This window comes from Trachypithecus francoisi, unplaced genomic scaffold (genome assembly GCF_009764315.1).
Source record: "Trachypithecus francoisi isolate TF-2019V2 unplaced genomic scaffold, Tfra_2.0 Lachesis_group10, whole genome shotgun sequence".
NCBI lineage: Eukaryota > Metazoa > Chordata > Mammalia > Primates > Cercopithecidae > Trachypithecus > Trachypithecus francoisi.
Genome location: NW_022681455.1, coordinates 77,736,852 through 77,762,185, shown reverse-complemented (window position 1 = coordinate 77,762,185; position 25,334 = coordinate 77,736,852). Strand labels below are relative to the sequence as shown.

At 42.3% G+C, this 25,334-nt stretch overlaps 2 protein-coding genes across 15 annotated transcripts in view; one reads left to right on the top strand and one right to left on the bottom strand.

Annotated features, from left to right (window-relative positions):
* The window catches only part of REXO5 (RNA exonuclease 5), a 46,140-nt gene extending 38,303 nt beyond the window's left edge, over window positions 1–7,837 (top strand). For all 10 annotated transcript variants that reach the window (XM_033217799.1, XM_033217795.1, XM_033217796.1 and 7 more), the window contains 5 exons: window positions 2,072–2,164; window positions 2,772–2,988; window positions 3,191–3,378; window positions 4,365–4,483; window positions 7,567–7,837. In XM_033217799.1, the coding sequence (XP_033073690.1) occupies window positions 2,072–2,164; window positions 2,772–2,988; window positions 3,191–3,378; window positions 4,365–4,483; window positions 7,567–7,642 (693 nt within the window). In that variant the 3' untranslated portion in view covers window positions 7,643–7,837. The remainder of the gene's footprint in view (window positions 1–2,071; window positions 2,165–2,771; window positions 2,989–3,190; window positions 3,379–4,364; window positions 4,484–7,566) is intronic.
* An 8,640-nt stretch (window positions 7,838–16,477) lies between these two features.
* DCUN1D3 (defective in cullin neddylation 1 domain containing 3) overlaps window positions 16,478–25,334 on the bottom strand; it is a 42,846-nt gene continuing 33,989 nt past the window's right edge. For all 5 annotated transcript variants that reach the window (XM_033217822.1, XM_033217819.1, XM_033217820.1 and 2 more), the window contains 2 exons: window positions 20,242–20,777; window positions 16,478–18,748 (listed from right to left, as the gene is read on the bottom strand). In XM_033217822.1, the coding sequence (XP_033073713.1) occupies window positions 18,265–18,748; window positions 20,242–20,672 (915 nt within the window). In that variant the 5' untranslated portion in view covers window positions 20,673–20,777 and the 3' untranslated portion in view covers window positions 16,478–18,264. The remainder of the gene's footprint in view (window positions 18,749–20,241; window positions 20,778–25,334) is intronic.

Below are 25,334 nucleotides of genomic sequence, written 5' to 3'. Positions count from 1 at the left end.
TGACCTCAAGTGATCCATCTCCCAAAGTGCTGGGATTACAGGTGTGAGCCACTGCACACAGCTTCTAAATCTTTTATTAATGGCTTTTCTATGACTAAAAATACAGATACAAAGATTGTCCCTGAGAAGATGGATTGGGGGATGAGAATATAGCAAGGGACTATAACATCTTCCTAAGTCTTTCTCTTGGTCCCTTTTTTTGGTTGCGAGGGTGGCGGGTAAAATACATATAACATAAAATGTACCTTTTTAACCATTTTTAAGTGGCATTCAGTACATTGACATTGTGCAGCTATCACCACCATCTATCTCCAGAACTTTTTCATCATCCCAAACTGAAATTTCCTATTAAGCAATAATTTCCTATTACTCCTTCCCCCAGCCATTGTTTTACTTTCTGTCTTTATGAATTTGACTACTCCTGTATACCTCACATAAGTGGAATCATATAATATTTGTCCTGTTGTGTCTGTTTTATTTCATTTAGCATGTCTTCAAGGTTCATTCATGTTGTAGCATGTATCAGAATTTCATTTTCAAGGCAAAATAATATTCCATTTCATGTATATACCACATTTTGGTTATCTATTTGTTGATGAACATTTGGGTTGTTTCTACCTTTTCTTTTTTTTTGAGATAGGATCTTGCTCACCCAGGCTGGAGTTCAGTGGCGTGATCACAGCTTACTACAGCCTCGACTTCCTGGGCTCAAGCAATCCTCCCACCTCCCAGCCTCCTGAGTAGCTGGGACCACAGGCTTGCACCACCATGCCCAGCTAATTTTTTGTAAGACAGGGTCTCTCTGTGTTGCCCAGGCTGATCGTGAACTCCTGACTCAAGAGATCTGCCCACCTCGGCCTCCCGAAGTCCTGGGATTACAGGCGTGCCTGACTCTGGGTTGTTTCTACCTTTGACTATCATGAATAATGCTGCTATGAACATGGTTGTACATAATATCTGTTCAAGTCCCTGCTTTCAGTTCTTCTGGGCATATACCCAGAAGTAGAACTGATGGATCAAATAGTAATTCTGTGTTTAATTTTTTGAGGAATCATTATACTGTTTTCCACAGTGGCTATACCATTTTACATTCCTACCAGCAAAGAACAAAGGTTCCAACTTATCTGCATCTTCACTGACACTTGTTTTCTATTTTATTTAATAATAGCCATCCTAATGGATGTGAAATGGTATCTCATTTGGGTTTGATTTGCATTTCCCTAATGATTAGTGATGTTGAGTGTCGTAGGCAATTTGCACATCTTTTACAGCAATGTCTATTCACTTATTTGCCCTTTTTTTTTCTTATTTATTTTTTTCAGTTCCAGCGACTCTGCAATGTTTGCCCATTTTTAAATCAGGTTGTTTGGGTTTTTTATTGTTGAATTGTAAGAGTTCTTTGTACATTCTGGATATTAATCTTTTATTAGATAGATGATTGCAACTATTTCTCCATTCTGTGGGTTGCTTTTTGACACTGCTGTTAGTGTCCTTTGATATACAAAAGGTTTTAATTTTTATGAAGTCTAATTTGTCTATTTTTAATTTTGTTGCCTACCTTTGATGTCATATTCAAGAAACCCTTGCCAAGTCCAGTGTCATGAAACTTTCCCATGGGAAGGCTTTTATCTCCATATTGATGCTGTGGCTCAGATAATCACAAAGATTTACTTACTCCGAGTTACCAAACAGAAAAGCAGACCATTTGAAGATGTAGCCTATCCAGTGGAAGAACTTATCCTTCCCAAGCTTATAAAGTTAAGCTAAAAGACAGACAAATGGGAATCTCTGCCTGTGATTTGCAGTGATGACTTTAGTGATGCATAATAAATATTATGAAAAACCTGTTGGGTAGTTGCATTTTAAATGACAAACGTTAGTTATTGTCTGAAAGCTAGTTCCTGAGCTTTAATGATCCCATTTAAAGTTGACAGTTTACAATCAATACCTGTGTAGCCCAGCACAGCAAAGCCATTCTGGCTTTGGCCACTGTAGTTTGAATCCTTTTCCCCAGCCCCTTTAGCAGTTTGAGCTGGAAAGCAATGGTGAGGAAATCTTGGTCTTTCTGCAGCCTCATCTCTGTATACAGTATGAAGTCCTAGAAGCAGCCCAGCTGGCCATAGAGTCCTTGGATGGTATTCTGGTAGATGGTACCTGCATCAAGGTAGGGTGACAAGAGAAAGCTCCCTTTGCTCAGGTCTAGCCTAACACAGCCTGTATGTATAGTGCCCCAGGACATGTAGCAAACACCCTCAAGAGGCCCAGGCACAAGACTTTGTTATGGAAAGTCTTCAGCCAAGTCTGACATTCTCCTGCTGGCAGTGACTGAAGATATAACAGCTTTCATTTGTGTCAGAAATCATCCTGTGATAGATTTGGGGCTTCCTTGCATTCTTTATTACTACTTAAGTTCCCAATGGTTTATTCTGGTTGGTTCTTTGTGGTTGCCCTTTTCTTCATCTTTCAGGGAAATCAAATGATGGTATTTTGAAGTTTCTTGTGCCCATAAACAGAATTTCATTAAGGGTGGGAGGCAGGAAACTGAAGAGAATATGTTTACATGAAAATATGTATGTATTTATCAATTAAGTCTCTAACATAATTCTGTGAGGCAGTTATCTTTAGTTTCCTTTTACAGAAAAGGAAAGAAACTGAAAAAGTTTAGGAAACTGAAAAGTGAAGTTATTAGTAATGGTAAAAACTTGCTAGTATCCAACAGGCCTGAGGATTAAATTGATTTTCTACCACTAACATCAACTTTCCTTGGTTAGGTGCAGAGGCCTGTGACAGAGCTCACGCTTGATTGTGAGACCCTCGTGAATGAGCTGGAAGGAGATTCTGAAAACCAAGGCTCTATATATCTGTTTGGAGTGAGTGAAACCTTCAAAGAACAGCTGTTGCAGGAGCCCCGCCTCTTTCTTGGCCTGGAAGCTGTGATCTTGCCTAAAGATCTTAAAAATGGAAAGCAGAAAAAATACTGTTTCCTAAGTAAGTCTATGCTGTCGAATGTAGCTTTGGGGAAGGAAACTGGGGATGGTAATAACATGAGGTCAGAGAAGGGAAGATTCACCTCCTGGGCTGGACCAGGGCAGCAGTTACTGATTCTGTCCTCCTATGGCCCTGGCCAGGCAGCTTGGATGGGATCAACTTTTTTGGCCCTTAATAACAAGGTGGGGGTTCTTGCTTTCAGAATTCAAAAGTTTTGGCAGTGCCCAGTGTGCCCTCAACATTCTCACAGGCAAGGACTGGAAGCTGAAAGGCAGGCATGCTCTAACCCCCAGGCACCTTCATGCCTGGCTCAGAGGCTTACCACCTGAATCAAGACGGCCCGCAGGACTTCGTGTTGTACCTCCCCCCTTTGAACAGGAGGCCTTGCAGGTGAGTGAGTGAAGGTTTCTTGGAGAAGATGTCAGGAGAGTCCTGCTCAGTGACACTTAATCCTTTAATCTTTTTTTTTTTTTTTTTTTCTACCCTGGCCCTCAGTCTTATTTCACTCTCCAGCTTCCTCCAGTCTTGGCCACATCTCCTTTTCTCCCAGATCTCTCATATTTTTGCCCCCTCCATACCTGCTAAACTTAGGTTTTTAGTCTTCCAGATCTCCAAGGGACTTTGAGGGACCAAGGCAGGAAGTCAGAGAGCTGGATAATTATTCAGTGATCTAGTCTAGGGTTTCCCAAAGTGTGGTACATACACAAGATAAATTGTGGTTGTCATAGATGGTCTTTTTTTTTGTTGTCTTCACTTTTATGATTATGGATTTGTCTTTTTATTATAGCTAAGACATCTGAATGGACTTGTTTTGCTAATACTTGTTAAAGTATACAACAACTACATTGAGACTGTGATTTTGTGAATGGTATTAGTTAGACAAGGCTAAGGAAGAAATTAACTCACTTTATGGAAAAATGTTAGAGGGATATACAAGCAGAAGAGTGGAGGTAGAAGGTGAATGGCTAAAGCTTGGGAAACCCTGTCTTAGTCTAATCTCTCATACTTAGCAGATGAAATGTAGGGGCTAGAGTTGGTAAGTCACTTGCCCAAGGTCACAAAGAGACTTAATGGCAGAAGCCAGACTAGACCCCTCATCAGCAATGTGGCTCCCCTAGCTTGGGGTCTTAGAAGACCCATCTGGAGGAAAGGATAGTAGCCGTCCTCCCCTGAGGAAGTCCTAAACCAACTTGGAGGCCTGGGGATGCTGGGTCAGCAGAGAACCTGCAGTGTGGGCTCCAGTGTTAGACAAGGGATTTGTCTGGAACCTTTACTGGAATCCCATAGCCTTAGACCCGGAGGAAGAGTGTTGCAGCCCTTCCATAGGTAACGAGAGAGTGTTCTGGCTGAGTATTGACACGTGGCTTTGATCCCAGACTCTGAAACTGGACCACCCAAAGATAGCAGCCTGGCGCTGGGGCCGGAAGATTGGAAAGCTCTACAGCAGCTTGTGCCCAGGCACTCTCTGCCTCATCCTGCTGCCAGGAACCAAGAGGTATGGACTGGAAAGGGTATCCCTTCAGGACTCTGTCCCCTGGATTTCAGCTGTTCTTAGAGAAAAAGCCTTTTGCTGATGTTTAGGTCCATAATGAGGACTTACATGAATCACCTCTTTAATTCTCACAGTTCTAAAAGATAGGCATTGTATTCCCATTTCACATTTATATGCTCTTGTATAACTACATCTATTGGTCCCTCAGGGAGATAACTTATCCCCAGTTAAAACCAGGGGTCTTATGTCCTTCTTACTCCTCTCTGGAGAAAGAAGTAGCTGCTAACCCCACTTGAGTAAAAAAAGTAAAGTCTCAGAACAAGCCCTAGGCTTAGGTGTAACCTCCCCGCATATGAGGAATGTGTTCCTGCCTTCTGTACCTTTTTCCCCATTGACACCTCTGTTTTAAGAGATAACAGGGCCTGGTTTGCTGATTCTAAGCCTGAGAAATACTGCAGCAGGACTCTGAGTCTAGTTCCAGCTTTATCACCTATCTCCTCTGACAAGTGGCCAAGCTACTTCCCCGCTATAGATCTCAATTTCCTTTCAGTAACATGAGGGATTTGGAATAAATCAATTGATTTTCACACCCTTTTAATTGTAAACCCTTTCTTTAAAGAAAAACCAATATTAAATCTTAAAGCATAGAGACGGGCAGTTTTGGAATGAGTGAGTGGGCAGCTAAATGAATGAGTGTATATTGGGGGAGGGAGGGAAAGATGGTAGCTTTTTTGAACAGTCTGAAAACCTTGGATTGTGTTAATTTTAAAAAGTTCCTTGAGATTCTGACATCTGGCTAGGTACAGTGGCTCATACCTATAATCCTAGCACTTTGGGAGGCCAAGGCGAGCAGATCACTTGAGCTCAGGAGTTCAAGACCAGACTAGGCAACATGACAAGACCCCGTCTCTACCAAAAATACAAAAAAGCAAAAAAAAAAAAACAAAAACCCGCCAGGCTTGGTGTTGTGGGCCTGTGATCCCAACTACTTGGGAGGCTGAGACACGAGAATCACTTGAACCCAGGAGGCAGAGGTTGCAGTGAGCTGAAATTGCGCCACTGCACTCCAGCTTGGGCTACATACAGACTGAGACTCTTGTCTCAAAAAAAAAAAAAAAAAAAAAAAAAAAAAAAAAAAATTCTGACATTCTAGGAGTTGATAGAGCATGAATACCTCTGGCCTTGAAGCTGGATCAGAAATTCATCACCTAGCATAAAGTTATTGTAACATGCATCTGAGGGCCATTAGGGAGATGGTCTACCTACTGGGTAGGTTGAAAGAACTGTTTTCTCTGAAAAGCAGAAACAAGTATTAGGTGTTTACATTGAGGGGGAAAAAAACATCTTCGACCAACATACTTTAAACAGGCTTGTGGGTAAGCTAATAGGAACAGGGTAAAAAGTGACCACAAGTTGCCAGTAAAAGCTTTTTGGTTAAGATGTGGGCTCTGGGGAACAGACAGACTTGTCCTTAGGTAGCTCCTCAGGGGCAGTGTTATGGTGGTAGGTGGACTGGGTTTTCATGTTCCCACGTAGAATACTTAAATTGCAGTCCACCATTGTTTAGGTAAACCAAGTCAAGAGTAGCCCAAATCATTGTTCTTCCTGGATGTTCCACAGAGGGTGAAGCCAGAAGAGGAAGTGCTGGGGTCAGGGAGCAAAAACACTTAAGTTGTAACTGAGACAAAGATCCCAAGATAAGTTTGACAAGTTAGGAGAATTAAGCCCCTCTGGAAGCAGCAAATCCTGTGGTGAAGAACCTAAACTACTCCTATCCTTTAAAAGTCACATTCTGATTTCTGTGGACATACTGATCAAACTCAGCAGCAGTAGCATGCATTTCCCCAAGCTGTAGAAGCTTGCTGTGTGACTGACTTCTCTGGGCCTTGTTTGTGCAGCTGTGTCCGTGATGGCAGCAGATACTCTTGGGAAACATTGGGAAAAAGGAATAGCAAAAACAATAGAAGGTTTCCTTAGGCTGGGGTCTTGATGCAGCTCTTAATCCTTACATTTTTGGTAGCTTCTTAAATTAATATTGAAAACAACAGTAATTTATCAAACCCAGGTACTGTGCTAAATGCCTTTATATGCATTTTTGGTTGAGGTTGTTAGAATCTTTATTTAACAAGTGGAGAAAAAGTCTCAGATTAAGCAATTTTCCTAGGGTCACACAGCTAGTAAGTGCATAGTCAGGACTTGTACCCTGATGGTGTGTCTGACTCCAAAGCAACTCTCCTGCCCTCAAAGCTCTAGTTCTCCATACACAAAAGTCTAGTGTTTGAATGTTTAAGTTCAGACATCAGGTGGAGACAGATTCTGTGTTTGTCTTTCCTCATTTCTACCTGCTTTGCCTCAGAGAGCTCCTCAACTCTAACCCGGTTTCATGAATATGCATTACAAGGTGGCAGGGAACTAACAAGTATTGAATGGCTCCTAAATTCAAAGCACCATGCCAGGTTTTTTACAACAAACATTATTAAATAAGTTAATGTTTTGCAACGTTTTTTAAACAGCCCCCGGCACCTAGCAGGTGCTACAAAAGTATGGAATGAACAAAGACTAAGACACTTTAACAGCAACTTGTAAGGGCTCTAATGACAGAGTGCTATTATTGATATCCTGGTTCTGTCACTTAACAGTGTGACTTGAGCAAGTCATATAATGTCTATGAGCTTATTTTTTAAATGAGGATAACACTTGTACCTACATCAGTGAGCTGTTTTGAGGATTAAATGAGAGAAGTGTTTAGAACAATTCTTGGCATGTAGTAAGTGCTCAGTGTATGTTTGCTATTGCCGATAGTCTTCACCAAAATCCCTGTGAGGGAGTAACTAGTTCATAGTTTTCGAGATATGCCTCATATCTCCTAATTGGTAAAGGCAGGATTTGAATCTAGACCTCTGAGACTCATCAGTGCTTTTTCCATTAAACTATCTTCAGCAGGCAGCTTTCCATAAACCTTCCTGCCCTTGCCCCATGGCACACACACACACGTACTTGGAAAAACATCTTCTCCAACTAGGCATTTATAACCATTCATTCAACCTTATGGATAAAAACCTACCTTTGTTTCTCATTTATTGCAGCACTCATGGTTCACTCTCTGGCCTAGGACTGATGGGAATAAAAGAGGAAGAAGAAAGCACCATCTCAGGCCTGTGATCATGAGTCGGCCTGCCATGTTTTCATGTGCCATTTCTTACCCCTTGTAGGCAATGGCAAAGAATGTGGTCAGGCTGTAGTCTCTCCAATCAGCAGACAGCTTTTGTAGAAACTTGGTGTAGCAGCTAAATGAGTTTAATTTGTTTATATGGCATGTATAAGTTTTCAATAAATGCCTAAAGTTCAAGCATAGTATGGGGGTGTCCACAGATTGTTTCTTTGTGTCATTGAATTTATGTGCATAGGCGTGGTAGCAGGTACTCACTCCATGTAGCACCCCTATTACGTGGTATATTCTGATAAGGAAACCAAGAGGACTCCTTCTCTGCAGAAAACCAGCCAATTAGGCAATTTGTCAAAGTTGTAATGTCTGTGAAGCAAATTTCTTTAAACTTTTCTTATTGACAGCTCTTATAAAATTGAAGGGCAATGATAGGCTGAACTGAAAAATCTGGCAAGTCCACCAGGCAATGGAGTGGAAGATTCTTTTAGTTTTTTTAAGCAGCCCTGGAAACCCCTTCCATTCCACGTTTAGGAATCCTTCCCTTCAGAACATGACTGCAGTGCCACCCCTCACCAGTAGGTGCCTCCATCACACCATCTCTCCCCCTAGGAACTGGAAACTTGAAATTCAGTAAAAGCCGTTTTAATCAACTCTCAAACTGGTAACAATCTGTGTTGGAAAGGACATGGGGCATAGGCACCCAATTCCAAAACTAGTAGAGATATTAACTGCCCTCCAGAAAAGATGAACCTGGCATACAGTATGTATCGTACCCAAAAACCTCGTAAATTGCTCCATACACTGAGACCCTGTAATTCTATAGCATTGTCCTAGGGTACTAGGATCGTTACACAAAAACATGTAATGAAGGAGATATCACAGGGTTATTACAATGGAGTTCTAGGTAGCCAGTTCTAAAGTGTGTGTGTGTGTGAGAGAGAGTAAATAAAATCTTCAGTGAAAGAGATCTTCAAGAAGAGGCAGTAGACCTCTAGATCCAGAATGCTTGACTTTGAATCCCAGCTTTTTAAATCATTAGCTGTGTGAACTTGAATAAATTACTTAACATTTCTGTGTCTGGAATAATGGTATGTATCCCAGAGGATTACAGATTTCACAGTACTGTATATTATTTGTTGTATGAAGTCTGGAGGGATACAGAATAGCATGTAGTTTGAGTCCACTTTTGTAGAAGAAAATATACAAAGTTATACATAGGCTTCTAACAAAACCTGCAAAGCTATATGCCAAAATGTTAACAGTATTTATCTATGGCTAGTGGCATTGACAAATTAGGTTTTAACAAATGCTTTTCTGTTGTAGACTCGATTTTTTTTTTAAACATTCAACATACATTGCTTTTATAATTGGAAAATAATTCTTAACAGCTGCTGTCAGGAGAAGAAAAGAAGAAAAAGATAATTCTACTTAAAATTAACTCTTAGGGTTGGGCAGTTGGAGCAGTGTTTCCTGTAAATGTAGTTTCATAAGATCTGGTCCTATATGAAAGTTTAAATGTAGCTTCTTTAAGAACCTATATGGAACCAGAACTGAAGAGCTTGACTTGGGGTCAGACACTGCAACTTGATTCAAGTCCCTTCATCAGGAGGAAAGTTCCCTAGGTGAACTGCCAACTTCTGCTGCAAGGCCCTGAGAACTTGAAACTGACAAGTGTTGCTGGGTTCCTTCCTGCCCAGCTGAGCTCCAAAGCTGTGAGAGCTTAGCTGCTGTTTACCTCTTGAGGCTGAAGTCTTGAGAGACAAATTAAGTGCCTGCCTTAAATATGAACAGGCCTGGGTTGGAGCTTCACCTCCCACACACACCTGAGTATTTTGGGGCAAGTTACTTAACCTCATTTGAGGCTATTTCCACAGCTGTATAAAATGAGGAAATAACTACTTTTGATTATTGAGACATTTGTGGAAAATGACACAGTGATGCACTATGTGTGAATTATTTTCCCTCTCTGGGCCTGTTTCCTCACCTTTAAAATGGGGGAAATTAGTACTTCATAAGCTTATGAGGATTAAACTAGGAAAAGTCAAGATTGAGTGCTGAATAAATGACATACTATTTTACTAAGGATCATCTCCCTGTACCAAGAGCACTCCACTTGCTCCCAATAATAGCCAAGGCCATCTTTTTCTTAGGAGAAAGGGTAGGGCTGGAGGTTTCCCCAGGGATCCAACTCCAGAACTCTGCAGAGATGGGCCTGCACTACAAGGCCTCTGAGACTTCAGTCTGCACACTCTGTTCTTTCGCCTGATGCTCCACCTTTTGGAAGCCAAAGCTGCCAACTTGGCCTCTTGCAAAACACACATTCCATTCATAAGTGCGTTTGTGCATTTTTCCTCCCACACCCTTCTAGGCAGCCAGTGCAGAGCTGCCAAGGCAGCTGCTGGAGAAGCAGCTTCTTATGGGGGGAAAGCAACTCCAAGGGCCTTTACAGAACTCATGGTTTAGGCTTTGAACACATTACTCCCATTTTCTGGTCTCCTTGCCCATAGTGGGGTTGTTCATTTCCTTTTGCCCCCCTTTCTGTAAATAACCTCTTCCCTATTATGAAGGAAACCTATTAATGAAAAATTGAAAAATACAGAAAAATTTAAATCACAACTGATCCCACCATCAATGGTCAATGACTGCCAATATTTTATAATCGATCAACTTTTTCCATGATGATAGAAATTCTGTTATTCAAAAGCAGAGTATAATATTCTAGCATTGATGTATGCCATAATTTCTAAAGCAGTCCCTTCTGTTGACGTTGAAGTTGTTTCCAAATGATGCTGCCGGTGATATCCTTGCACATACATCCTTGGAGATGTTTTAGGAAGAAATCTCACAAGCTTTTAACTCCAGAAAGGCTTTTACTGTTTACTAGCATAGATTTGCTTCAAATTTTTGCCAATTAAGTTTTTCATTGTATATTTAATTCTACTTATTTGAATACCCTTTAGATTAGCATCCTGCTTTTTTCCCCAGAAGCTTTTTGGTAAATTATTTTTCCTAAGTGAGTTGTTCATATCCTTTGCCATTTTTCTGTTGGGAAGCCAGGTCCTTTTCCATACTGAATTAAGAGCACCTTATGGATTCACTATAGTGTCCATTTATAAACTATTACAAAATTTTAGTCTGCTTTTTAAGGTACATCATTTTATGTTTAGTCTTTTGTGATTTCTTCTATTTGCTTTTATGCTTAGAAAGCCCTGACTGATCTCTGGATCCAATGACAAGTTTATATATTTCTAATGATTTAATGTCTATACTTCATAGCCTTATTTTTCTTGGAATTTATTTTGGCATGTAATAACTTACTCCCAAATATTTAGATAATTTTACCCAATTATCTAGCTTTACTTACCCAATAAAGGACGAGGCTCCTTTATCATATAAGTCCACGTGTATACTAGGGCCAGTATTCATGTTTTCTGCTGTCTTGGCATGTAGTAGTACCACTCTATTGTATAGCTCTATAATGTACTAGCAGTTTTAGCAGCACCACTCCAGATAAGCACAGGGCCCAGAGTACCCATCAGCATGGATTACAGAACACTGTAGTTAAGATGCTTTGCTGCTGACTGCACTGGTGCTGCTACATTCCACCAGGACTTTTTCAGCACCCCTGAGTCAAGAGATGGGATAAGGGTCAGAACACTGGACAGAAGATTAAACTCAAGTAGGAGCCTTGTATTTTTAAGACAGGGCATCCTCAGAAGTTGGCATAAAGGAAAGGAAATGGAGAGGTTAGGCAAGCTCCCTAATCTTATCAGGCAGACTAACCCTTTTTGACCTACGTCAAAACTGAGAGCTAGAAGGATGACTTCCAGAGCCAATCCAGCCATGTGCTTCAGCAACTGGATTTGAAAGGAGGGAAGAAGCCAGTGTTGCAACTTTCATACTCCTCAGACCCTGAGCACTACCTTCAGTGCACCTTTCTTGCTAGAAAGCATTCCATGTGCAGTTAAGCTCATCTGGTAACTAAGTGAAGTTGTTTGCCCATCAACTAATTGAAAATTGGATTTTAGCTGTAATCTATACAGCACTTTGAATAGCCCAGGCTCTATACAAGCCCCCAAATCAGTATCCTTCCACTTTATTCCCCAAACCTATTTGTAAGGCTCTGGCTGGGCTCCGTAACGCAGAAGTGCCAAAGCACAGAAGAAACAAGCCTATGAGCCAACTGGGGAATGCTTTAGAGGCATACTTTTTAAGTGAGGAAAACATCACCCCTTAGATTTCCTTCCAGCCCCCACCTGGTCCTGTCCTTAGTAATGACAGAGGAAGAGAAAGAGTTCCAGTTCATTGAGGAATCTCAGAAACCTCTCCCTAGTCAGAGAATGTAGACATGACTTCCAGAGCCTCTGCAACTGAAAAGAAAAAGTACACCTACTCCCACCACCATACTTATTTATTTTTACAAAATACCAACATGAGGCTGGGAATCTTTGGGGAGGCCATCAGGGCCTCCATGAAAGAAATGTGTAAGATGGTCACTCAAGAGCTTTCCTGAATGTAAACAAGTAGGCAGAAAATACAATGGAAGGAAGCTAAGGGTCGTAAGTGGTCTAATCATCATACATCTAGAGTGTTAAGAGGCAGATGGGAATCCCAGGGATCCCGTTAGTCTGAGCTTCTTCCCCCATCCCCAATTTGGCACAGAGGGAAATTAAGCCCCTAAGAGGGGCTGTGACTTGTGAAAGGTCATGTATGACCATGCCAACCCCCCTCTCTTATTCTCTGGTTTCCCTGCATTACTCACCTAACATTCCTTTGGACAACCTTAAAAGAGCTTGTAATGTTTGAGCACTTACGTGTCATTGGGACTTTATCAAGACTTTTAAATCCTAGCACTCTGATGGAAGCAAGAGCCTTTTAATTTTGCAGATGAGTAAAAGGAAACTTAGAGGGTCACTAACTTGCCAAAGGTCACACAGCAGTGGCACTTGAGTTTAGGCCAGATACAGCTCGTTTCCTTTGCCTTAATCACTGCCATACTGTTAAATCTAGGGGTCGTGCATTTAACACCGTGCTCAACTTCGCTTTTTATTCCTCGTGAGAATTCACATCGGTTGCTAAGGTAAGACTATTTAGGCAGTGGCCCTGTGAAGACTTATTTGCTCTTTGCCTCTCAGCACTAAGACCCCCAAAAGCCACCCTATTAAGCTTGGTATGTGGGAGGTTAACACCCATGTTTGGAGTCTGAGGATCCTGTACTTATCTGGATTGTTTTTCAAAGAATAAAAATTGTCACTCAATATTATGTTGGTAGAAGCTCCCAGTGGGTAAATTTTGCCCCAGAATAAAGTCACTGTTTGTTTTGTTGTTTTTTTTGGTAGAAATATCAATAATCAAGTAAACAAATTTATTAAATCCAACAGCAGATAACCGTCCAAATAAAAAACATTAAAGGAAAAATGTAGACATCAAAGACAAAAATGTGTGTAACAAGTCAATAAAAATACTCAAGGGGCCATTTGGAGAGTGCAACAGTGCAGAGAATACAAACAAAAGTATTAACTTTTGTCAAGTTTGTACAACCTCAACAAACAGACACACTGGTCACAAACCAAGAGGGATCCACAAAGGTGGAGGGTCACATGAGCAGTGGACTCATCACCTCAGCGGCTTAAGGCAGGGTATATCTGTGGGACCAATTCATCCAAGCCCCATTTGCCTATTGCTTCACATTCCCCCTTTAAAACCTAGAGTCATATTCATTAGTGCAACAGGTAAGAGCAATTAATCACAGACGGAGCTGGGGACCAGGGTCAGAGGGAAGACACTTCTCCCAGAGCAAATGTATGCGTGTCGGGGGAATGAAAAACCCCAGCAGCTGCTGAATGGCTTCCTTTGGCAATATCCAAGATTTGTGTTGAAAGGAGCAGGGAAGTTGGATGGGTGGCAGAAGTAGGTATCTATGAGATAGGCTGGGTTTCCAAGAAGAGAAGAATAGGGAGGACATGATGCCCAGCACCTGAATCAGAAGCAGAACCCAATGGTTATGCAAAGCTATTTGAACTATTTTGGCTTCTGCAACCAGTGCTCAAGAATCTATTTCATCTTTCGAAAAGGGAGAAAACCCCTGCTGATCTTCACCAACATGCAGTCCCAGTCCAGTTTAAACTGGATATGCAATTACAGCTTGTCATAGGAATAAACTCTGAAGGGGGGTGGATGGGAAGCTTTATATGATCTGAAAACACACTGTGGAGTAAGAGGAGGATCAATGTTGCATTTCGTCAATGAGTCCCAATTAACACAATTCAACAACCTTCATAGTTCTTTCAGTCATTTAAACAAGATACTGCTGGAGTCCTCCTCCAAGGAAGACCCATCATTTACCAAGATGTTCAAGTCCCCCAAGGAAGACCTTTGTCAGTTACCAAGATGCTCAAGTCATAGTTAACCAAACATGAGAGACAAGAAAAATAGCAAAGCAGTCAAGTAAAAGGCAACAAAAACCTAGCAGCAGCTTTCTTCCATGCCTTAACCTTATAATTGCATAAGTGAGTCTACCTTTTGGGCTTCACTGCACTGAAGACCTCATTTGGAATCTGGCAAACCAAACACTCCTAAATATATAGGTTGGTGTAAGAGTAATTGTGGTTTTTGCCATACCTAATGGCAAAAACATACATAAAGTATGGCAGAAATTTACTTTTGCACCGACCTAACATCTGTTTTGGTTTGTAAACTTTTAGACAAGTTCTTATCCCAGTAACTTCCCACCACTGTTCAATACAATTTGGCATAGTATGTAGTACATGAGGCCATCAAGTGTACTATGGAGTTCCACACCCTGCAGCCTCCAGCATTCGGCACCAGCCCCTGGAGACCAGTACTGCTTCAAAGACTAATACTGTGTGGCTTAATCCTTTCTCCCTTTCCAAAAAGACTAGTTTGTGCCTTCCTTGGGGAAGTTTAATACTGAAAACACTGCCTTGTATGTTTTCAATTGTTATTTTCCTGGGCCCAGGAGTTTGGTTAAAATTTAGATCTTCACCCAGCTCTAGATTCATCTTCCCTTATCAGAGGGGCAGACATGGGTTCCTGGACCCAACTCACATAGGTAGGCAGCACTTCAGCTGCTGAGATGACGAGCTGAAGCATAGCAAAGCCCCTTACAGGAGGTAGGGTTAAGAACGATACATTGAGATTTGGCAAAGATGGGGGGAAAGAGCAATTCCATGATGCAGCACGTCATCTCACACCATCTTTCTAATAAATTGCTAAAGGAACATCACAAAAGCTTACAAAGCCATTTGTCAAAACTGAGTTGTTTCTTATTTCCCAACACACAGTTTGTTGTCGTCCTCAGATATTGCCAATTTCCAAAGTGGCATCCACATCCTGCCCCTCTCCACATCACCCTGATATTCTATTGCTAAGCAAGGAGTGTACTGGCTTACCTGAGGGGCATACATTCAGCCTCTTACACAGACTTACCACTCATTAAGTGGCAAACCTATTCCTAGGTTGAAAGGAACAAGGCTTTTCATTTCCCAGAAGTATAACTTCAAACCCTACACACACCTCACCTTGGATCCCTTTGCAGAAAAACTGCATTTCTTGTGGTCATGAAAGAGTCAAGCATTGGCCCAGAGTGACTGCAGAAGCTTGAAATCTTTGCTGGGCATCAAATACTCAAACTTGGAAGGAACTTGTAAGTCCCTCCCTGACTGCTCCCTTTTCTGGCTTCTCATTTGCAAATGGATCAATATAACCAAAAAATAACTAAATGGCTTTTTTGGTGGGGGATGAGGAGGCTAAATAGTTAATTTAAAAAACAACAAAATCCACCCACCACTCGAGTACACCTAATGCACGGAATGTCTTCTTAAAGGGTGGGGAAGGAACCTAGTTTCTCTACTCAGGGTCCTGGGCTGCCTCCCTCTTTTGCGCACCTCTCTCTCATACACCCTGATCTGGGATGGAAAGGGCCTTACCTGGCCAAGTGCAGCCTGCTTTTTCCCTCAGTCAACCACTACCCAATCCAGAACCAAGGAAAATGAGTTGCAAACGGCTTAATGAAACAGCAGTCTTTTTAAAACCTCAGTCTGGGTACCCAGCTAGAGCTGATCCCACAGAACTTGCTGGGACCCCTGGAGACTTAACTCCAGAGCTTTATTTAGCTAGAACAGAAGCCAGGCATCTGGCCCAAGACCCCCTCCAGCTTTCTAGCAGTACTATATCGTGAATGATCTTAAAGTTTCCCATTTCCCCTCTGAAGAAGGAACTGTCAGCTTTAGGATTAAAAAAAAAAAAAAAATTCCAAGTATGTTCCTTATGGTCAATATCAATTTTAGAAAAATATTGACTGCCGGCCGGGTGCGGTGGCTCAAGCCTGTAATCCCAGCACTTTGGGAGGCCGAGACGGGCGGATCGCGAGGTCAGGAGATCGAGACCATCCTGGCTAACACGGTGAAACCCCGTCTCTACTAAAAATACAAAAAAAAACTAGCCGGGCGAGATGGCGGGCGCCTGTAGTCCCAGCTACTCGGGAGGCTGAGGCAGGAGAATGGCGTAAACCCGGGAGGCGGAGCTTGCAGTGAGCTGAGATCCGGCCACTGCACTCCTGTCCGGGCAACAGAGCGAGACTCCTCCTCAAAAAAAAAAAAAAAAAAAAAAAAAGAAAAATATTGACTGCCAAAACTATTTAATAACCCTTAAGGTGGGAGCCCAGAGCTCTAAGGCTGCTCACAATGGAACTCAAAACATGCAATTCCTGCCCAGGCTGAGAAACATACTTGGGACACAGCAGGGTATTAGGTTAGGGGAAAAACCTCCAAATGTTTCATAGACAAAGTCTCATTACCTCAAGAGTATACATATTTTTATAAGTTTTTATTTAAAAGATTCCCTTTTTAATCTGTTCCAAAGTGTTGGCAGCTGAACTATACAAGTTCCTGCCACTCATCCTTCCAGTACAGTTTTCTGAGGACATACTTTTTAAATGGGAAAATAACAGGAGGACCCTCTAACTGAAACCAGGTAGGACCAGAGTCAGTTCCTCAGGCCCCTGAGGCAGTCTGGCCAAAGCTGGCCTTATGGAGCGAGCGCGTGGAGAAGTCTGGGGAACCAGGCCCTCCCTCTTGTTAGGAAAGGGCTGAGCAAAACTCATGTTCTCTTTAGTGAAAATGGTCCAAATTCAGATCCAAAAGCCTCCATTATGGCATTCCCTGGCACTCTTCTTATACTTTATACATTGAAGGCAGCTCCCTCTTTTATGGCCAGTATAAGCAGGCAAAGAAACAAAGGAATATAGATACATATATGTGTATATATATATTTTATATAGGTAAAATATATACATATTTTATATATGTATATATACATATTTGGGGGTAGGGAAAGGAGAGGAGGGTCATGTAAACCTAAACAGTCATCACATTACCCCAAATGAGCCTGACTTTAACAAAAAGATAATAAATAACTCCTGGGGGTTAAGTGACAACATGGGTGCAGCAAGAAGGGAAAGGGCACAAATTTAACTATTAAATACACTTTGATATTTGTTTGGCAGAGTTCAGGCCAACCCCAGGCTTCTGCCCTTGCCAGACAAGTAAGCTGATGATATTCAAAGAAAAAAATAAAAATATTTAAAAAAAAAATTCAAGCAGAGCTCCATACCACAGTTTTCCTTCAAGTCAGTTGGCCGGCAGGCAGTTTCCCGACCACCAGGAACAGAAACTTTGGCTCCAAGGTAAATGAAACAAACAAACAAAAAAAAGTATTTCCACTTACAACATGAAAATACAGAAACTTCATCAAAGAAAGAAAACTATCAAAGAAGTCTACTTCCAGCAAAACTGAGGTAGCACTGCTTTCTCTGCATTCAATGCTTAAGTGGTTCTCAGTACAACATGTTCTTAAAAAATGCTCACTTGACTGACAGGTGCAGCATGTTGATGGAAAAACTCAACATGAAATGCAAAAGGTCAAAGAAGGAATGAGCAAGAAGTGAGGGAAATCAGGGTTCTGGATAAATTAGCTTAAAAGGGGGTTGTCACCAGACTACACATGCTCTTGGCTGGCCTTGGCTCTCCAAGAGCTCTAAATCGCCTGGGAATTAATGCAATGTGGTTAACAGCTAACACTGCTATTCAAATCTGTGTAAATCTTTAAAAATAATTATTACAACCTAAATTCAACCATGTAAACAGCACTACACACAGTACAGACCTGCCCTGAAAAACAATATGAAAACTGAGATCTGGCACTGCATCATTTTGTAATGTTAATTCAACCTAACAGTCCCATCCCCCTCCCTGCTCTATGCCCTCCCCTAGTGGGAAAAAAAAAAAAAAAAAACCTAATTTGTGCAAGAAATGGCAGGCTTATTCTATCTGAAGGCTTCAAAAAAACATACACAACATGTAACCAGGTTCAAATATTCTGGGAGATCCCCTCAAAAAGGAAATAACCAAAATAACCAAAACAATGAAGAAAGTGCCTAAAACATGATACAGCATTTTAGAGCCCTTTCAGATACAAGGCAGAGAAAGGTGTAAAGTAGAAAATATCCGGATCTTCAGTAATTTCCAAAATGGTCCAATTCCTCTGTTGGCTGCAGGGCAGCTGGCAGATCCTTGCTGCTGCTCCTGGGACAGAGCCATTAAGTCTGCTCCTCGGGACACAAGCCCTCGGGCCCTGAGCTGAGTGCACCTCTCCCTTCCCCTTCTCTTTTCCTTCGCTCCATTTCCCACTCCACAAAGGTGTCAAAGAGACTTGGCCAGGCCTCATCTTCACTGTAGTTGCTGAGGTCAGGGCCAATCACCTGAGTGAAGTTAAGGAACATGTTCCAAGTGTCCCGGGAGATGCCCTTGATCCCCGAGGGGTTCTCTGTTAGGAAGTTTAGCCATTGGTCCAATACCGGAGGATTGTTCTGGGTAAAGACTAGTTTCCACAGGGCAATGGCTATTTCCCGATGCAGTGACCGCTGCCCTTCTTCAGAGTCCAGGCCAAACTGAAATGTAAACCGGTAGAGATCCTTGAATTTATCCTCTTGTTTGGCTTCTGTTAAGAGGCTAGGGAACCGTGCACAGATTCCGTCAATGCTGTCTGCACTTATTGCTTTGCAGCCATCAAAAAACTCCTTCCTGCAACAGAAAGGAAAAGGACAATTAATAATTATAAACTGTATTATTTACAGGCAATATACATAGTGATTAAGAGCAGGGCTTTCAGGCCAGATGGTCTGGATTTGAATTCTAACTCCTTCAACTAATTAGTCCTATTTCCTTATTTGTCAAATGGTAAAAATAACACCTTACTTCAAAGGGTTTTGGTGAGGACTAAACAAATTACTATTCTGCTTCTAACAGTGCCTGGCACACAGTTGGCAGCTGATAATGGTTCATTTATTCATTCATTCATCTTCCCAAAGCTAAACTCAAGTCTCCTACTCCCTGCCCTGTTTCCCGCTCTGCAATAGCGATTAAGCTGTGGATTCTTTCTCCTTCCAGAGGAGGCTTCCTGCTTCCCTTCTGATTCTCTATGGGTTGTTTGTTTGGGGTACACTTTTAGTGATTGCAAAGGGAGACTTCTGGAGCCAAGGATTCTGAACCTGGGTAATTCTATCACCAGAGATCAAAATTCTATCATTAAAAAACAAAAATTATGTATTTTTAACATCTATACAATGCTTTCAGCTTACAGCATGGTTTCGCATTGATCATCTTCTCAGGGACAGTAGCATCTGCTGAAGAGGTGAGGCCTCTGAGGTCTGGAGGGTAACCTTCCTGGGGTGGGGGCATGCAAACTACAAATTGTGTGGCTGGGTCTCAAAGTCAGTTCTTATTCATAACCCTGTGCTCTATAAACCACATTCTATAGGGACACATGACCAGAACAATATGCACAGCTTCTGCTTAGTAACTGAGGCCAACTGACTTTGTTACACACAGGCCTGGCCGCGGGCGGGCAATACGCTAAGTACTAGAAAGGGCAAGTGGCTTCATGGAGGGAGAGAGGCACATCCCCTCCCCAGAGGCACTTACTGTATTGGTACACACAGCGCCTGGCACATGCTGGGCATACAATAAATATTGAGTGAGTGAACTGACACGTAAAGGAGTAAAAGAAAAGAAAGGTGCAAGACAGCAATGGGACTGAGCAGCAACTTGGCGACCTGGTTCACCCTGGCTTATTCCTCATTTAAGGCAAAGATGAGCAGTGACCAGTTACTGAGAAGCTGCCAAATAATGCTAGGATAGGCCTGAAATTTGACCTATGAATTAGGCAAAGGCATTATTCTGCACACACACACACACACAAAAAAAACATGGGGTACATATTAGAACCAGACATGAATCTTTATCAAAATCAAAATCCAAATGCCCGGGCCTTCCCCACTGAGATTCATATTTAGTAGGTCTGCTGCAGAGCCAGGGAGATACATTTTAAACATTTAGAGTTCAGAGGGGCTTCTCAGCATCATAACCACAACTTGGCTCAAAACATTTAAGCTTTAGAGAACCTGATCAGAAAAATAAAAACGTAAAAACTTACCCAAAACCCTATGAAGCCAACCCAGTCCTATCCTAGCTGGGCACCACTGCTCACCTGGTGACACAAAGTGTTTGTGACTGACCTGGTGAATTTGCACATGGTTGCAGCCTGGAACTTCCAAGCCAAGAGCAGCACTCGAAATTCTGTGGGGTCGACACATAGGTCATTGCAAAAGCGCTCCATGCCTTCCTCCAAAATTGCATCTTCCCGCTCATCCTTGTAGCGCCTGAACAGTTCTTCCAACCTCTGCAAGGAAGACTCCTCGGCATTGGACTTGGACTCCCTCCCAGCATCTCCCGAGGATGTCGGCAGCTGGCAGGCCTCAGTGGCACCCTCGGCCTTCTTGGTCCCGTTGACAAGGATATCTCCACCTGGCTTGCCACAGGGTGGTACCTGCTCCTCACGGTGGCCTGCACCCCGCCTGCTGTGTGACTTGTTGCTGGGGTCACGGTCTCCATTCTTGCTACCCAAGGTCGATGAGGGATTCTTACACTTGGTGACACACTGGCCCATGGTGCTGGTGGCCTGGCCTCTAGAGTGGCCCCCTCTGGATCGGATGCCCTCGCTGCCACTGGCCCATGTACCTCAACATGCCATCAGCCAGAGGAGCCAGCCAACCTGGAAGGAAGTTAGAAAGCCATCACCTCTGGGCAGAGGAAATGGGATATGGACCCTACCTTCTAGGGTGCGCACTGGTTCACCACTCTACTTCCATAAGCCAACAACGAACCATGGGAGAGACCCTGAGTTCATCATCTCCTTCATAGGCCAGTTCTGTAACTTCACCTTGGCGACACAGTGGTTGGGGCACATATGGAGAACCAATGAGGAAAATTCCCAAACTTCTTAAGGTAACATAGATTTCAAAGAGGCTGATTCATATGTAGAATGCATCAAAGACTACAGTTTGACAGAAATATTCCAGAGGAAATCTGTCTTGCCAACTTGCCATCACATAAGAAAAGTTATTTGGACCTAGATTAAGCCAGAAGGCACAAAGGAAGGGTTCATCTTCTGATTCCTAATGCCAACATTCTCAGATTTTCTTTTTAAGTAGGATGAGTAGGGAGGGGGGGTGGCCAGATTCAGAATAGTAGTCTCATAATGCCCTAACGATGAGGTTGTCAAGACTACAAGCAGGGGCCTAAGCCAAGCAGCAAAATGAAATTTGCCTCTGATCTCTCCAGATGCCTTTCTGGGCCTATCCCACATAGGAGGTGAAATGCCCTTTCTCTGCCCTACTCCATCCACCTGTAGAAACCATCCACCAAGCCTGTACTCCACACCAAGTTTCCTAACCGAGGAGCTTCTTTTTCTCCCCCAGGTCCTCAGCAAGGCTGTACTTAGAAAGCAAGCCAAGTTCACAATAAATGTGATTGTCCTATAGGGCCTATAGGCTGAGTCTTCCAAAGAAGTGTGTCTCCACTTTAAAAGAAGGACTGGGACCGGTTGCAGTGGTTCACATCTGTAATCTCAACATTTTGGGAGGCCAAGGTGGGTAGGCAGATAGCTTGAGTCCAGGAGTTTGTGACCAGCCTGGGAGACATAGCAAGACCCTGTCTCTACGAAAAATAGAAAAAATTAGTCGAGTGTGGTGATGCACACCTGTACTCCCAGCTACAAGGGAGGCTCAGGTGGGAGGATCAACAGAGCCCAGGTCAAGGCTGCAGTGAGCTGGGATAGCACCACCCCACTGCAGCCTGGGTGACACAAAGTAAGACCCTGTGTAAAAAAATTGAAAAAATTACTGGTATAAAAACAGGCACACAGACCAATGGAACCAAATGGACAGTCCAAAAATAAGGCCACACATCTACAACTATGTGATCTTCAACAAAGCTGACAAAAACGAGCAATGGGGAAAAGACTCCCTATTCAATAAATGGTACTGGGATAATCGGCTAGCCATATGCAGAAGACTAAGGCTGGACCCCTTTACACCATATACAAAATTCAACTCAAGATGGATTAAAGACTTAAATGTAAAACCCCAAACTATAAAAACCTTAGAAGACAACCTAGGCAATACCATCCTGGACATAAAACCAGGCAAAGATTTCATAACAAAGACACCAAAAGCAATCAAAACGAAAGCAAAAATTGACAAGTGGGATCTATAATAATTAAACTTAAGAGCTTCTGCACAGCAAAAGAAACTATCAAGAGATTCCTACAGAATGGAAGAAGAAATTTGCAAACTATGCATCTGACAAAGGTCTAATATCCAACATCTATAAGGAACTTAAATTTACAAGAGAAAAACAACCCCATTAAAAAGTGGGCAAAGTACATGAATAGACACTTCTCAAAAGAAGACATACATGTGGCCAACAAGCATATGAAAAAAGTTAAATATCACTGATCATTAGAGAAATACAAATCAAAACCACAATGAGATACCATCTCACACCAGTCAAAATGGCTATTATTAAAAAGTCAAAAAAATAACAGGTGCTGGTAAGGTTGTAGAGAAAAGGGAACACTTATGCACTGTTGGTGGGAGTGTAAATTACTTCAACCACTGTGGAAAGCAGTATGATGATTCCTCAAAGAGCTAGAAGCAGAACTACATTCGAACTAGCAACCCCATTACTGGGTATATACCCAGACGAATAAAAACCATTCTGCCACAAAGACACACGAATGTGAATGTTCACTGCAGCATTTATTCACAATAGCAAAGATGTGGAATCAACCTAAATGCCCATCAGTGATAGACTGGATAAAGAAAATGCGGTCCATATACACCATGGAATGCTATGCAGCCATAAAAAAAGAATGAGATCATGTCTTTTGTGGGAACACAGGTGGAGCTGGAGGCTATGATCCTCAGCAAACTAATGCAGGGACAGAAAACCAAATACCACATGTTCTCACTTATAAAGTGGGAGCTAAATGATGAGAACTTATGAACACAAAGAAGGAAACAACAGACACTGGAGTCTACTTGAGGGTGGAGAGTGGAGGGTGGGAGGACGGAGAGGAGCAGAAGAGATAATTAATTACTGGGCTCTGGACTTAATACCTGGGTGATGAAATAATATGTACAACGAACCCCCATGACACATGTTTACCTGTGTAACAAACTTTGACATTACCCCCAAACCTAAAATAAAAACTCAAAATAAAGTTACAAAAAATAGATAAATAAAAATGCTCAGAATATTCAGGAAAAAAAAAAAAAAACTGAAAAAATTGGGAAAAAATAGAGAAATAAAAGAAGGACAGATTTACCCAAATGCAATCTCTAAATGGTAGGATAATTGCTAAATGAAAAAGAAAAGTTTGTACTGATACATTACAAACTCATCATGGTGGTTTATTATTTATGTAATTAAAAAAAATTTTTTAAAACAATTGCTAGACATTTCTAAGCCAGAAGCTAGGTGATTTCTCTAAGATGACTCTGGCTACTCAGGATTCTTATTCCTGTCTCCAGTTTGTTGGAAAACCCACGTACAATTTAGTATTTATAAAGCTTTGCCAACTGCTATAATGGCAGTCACTGAAATTACATCATTAATGAAATGTGGACCAGGAGCCAGAAGTGTAGCAGGAAACAGACGCTAAAAAGAAGTCAGCGTCAGTCACCCGGGCCTCCCCGGGTCTAGGGAGCTTTCGTGGATGTCTATGATCCAAACTGAAAGATCTTAGAGAACGTACAGTGGGACAGAAGGGTGTTTTTTATGAAAGGCTGGAGCTTTAAACTTTGCCTAAAATACTTGGCTTCCTCTCAATAGTGCCTGGATAAATCGGGGGTCGTCTTCAAGAGGAATTCTCTGAGGATACGCTCTGAGTATACAATAAGTTTAAAATGAAGAGCACAATCATTCCTGTAGTTATTAGAGATTAGTCCTATCGAGGCCTGTCCCCTTCTCCACCCGCAAAGAGAACAATGACAAAAATACATGTCCAAATATGTCCTCAAAGACTTGTAGTTTTACTTGGGCTTCAGAAATACACTGAAGCTCTTATGAGGGCTTTTGGTATGGAAAATAACCATCCTAAGTTTTTTAAAAGACTTTTTATGCTTTAAGACTATAGCTAGTAAGCCATAAGTACAACTCATTACAATTTCAATGGCAAGGGGTTAATTCTTGGAAGACCATGGTACAAGGGAAGCAACTGTGTGAGCTGAATTATTTCAAAACAAGGACTGTACCATGTGGAGGGCCTGGTTTCCAGATTTGTGTTTCTAAAGACTAGAACGCTGAAAGAAACAAAAGGCCCAAACTTACACAAACCCCACATGCTCACAGACTGGCAACTCTAATTCCCAGGCACGCTGACTCACCAGGGTTTGCTGCTCAGCTCCTGCTGCTGAGGGAGGCATGGGCACCCAGCGAGATAAGAGGATTTCCTGGCCTCCATCTGACCCACCTACCCCAGGCCACTCACCCCACCCCCACTGGACAGATGCTTCATCCTAGCAGCTTCCTCCAAATCCTGGCGCCAAGGCCTTCAGGTAGGGACAGAACAGATGGGACTCCCAAAGAGGCCCTAATCCCATTTAGCCAACCAGCCCTCCATGTAAGAGCATCTTTTGATTACCTGACACAGCAGAACCAGCTGAAACCTGAAAGCTTTTAACATGCCCAGCAGATAAAAAAAGGGAGAAGAATATCAGTTTCAACAGATGATCAATCAGCAAATGCCTGAAGGTTGGATCCTTCTTCCATTCTGGTCCCTTTCTTTGAAATGCCCCCATTCCATTGAGTGTTGAGGTGAGTGGTGGTCTAAAGCCAGAAGAAAATAGCTCCAGATCTGGTGCGTATGGTCCCCTGATTACTCCGATTACTGCCCAACAGTACCTTCTTCTGTGTCTGCCCCCTTCTCTGGGAAAATACTTTTGCTCTCCCAGAGCTTTCCCCAGGCTCAATCACAGTGCCCAGCCCCGTGGCCCAGGCTGGCAGCACTTCAAGTGTTTTAAAGTTGAAGGTCTCCCCTAGACTCACTAGCTGATGGCTAACAGCTAATAATAGCAGTCATCAATTATTGGGCACTTGATGCGGTGCCAGGCGCTATGCTAAGCACTTCTAGGGACATGAACTCACACATACTCATCACAGCCCCCTTTAAAAACAAGGAAACTGAGGCTGAGGAAACTAAATTACCCAAGATCACACATCTGGATCAAGATACCATGACATTTACCCCTAGGCTAGATGGCAGAGC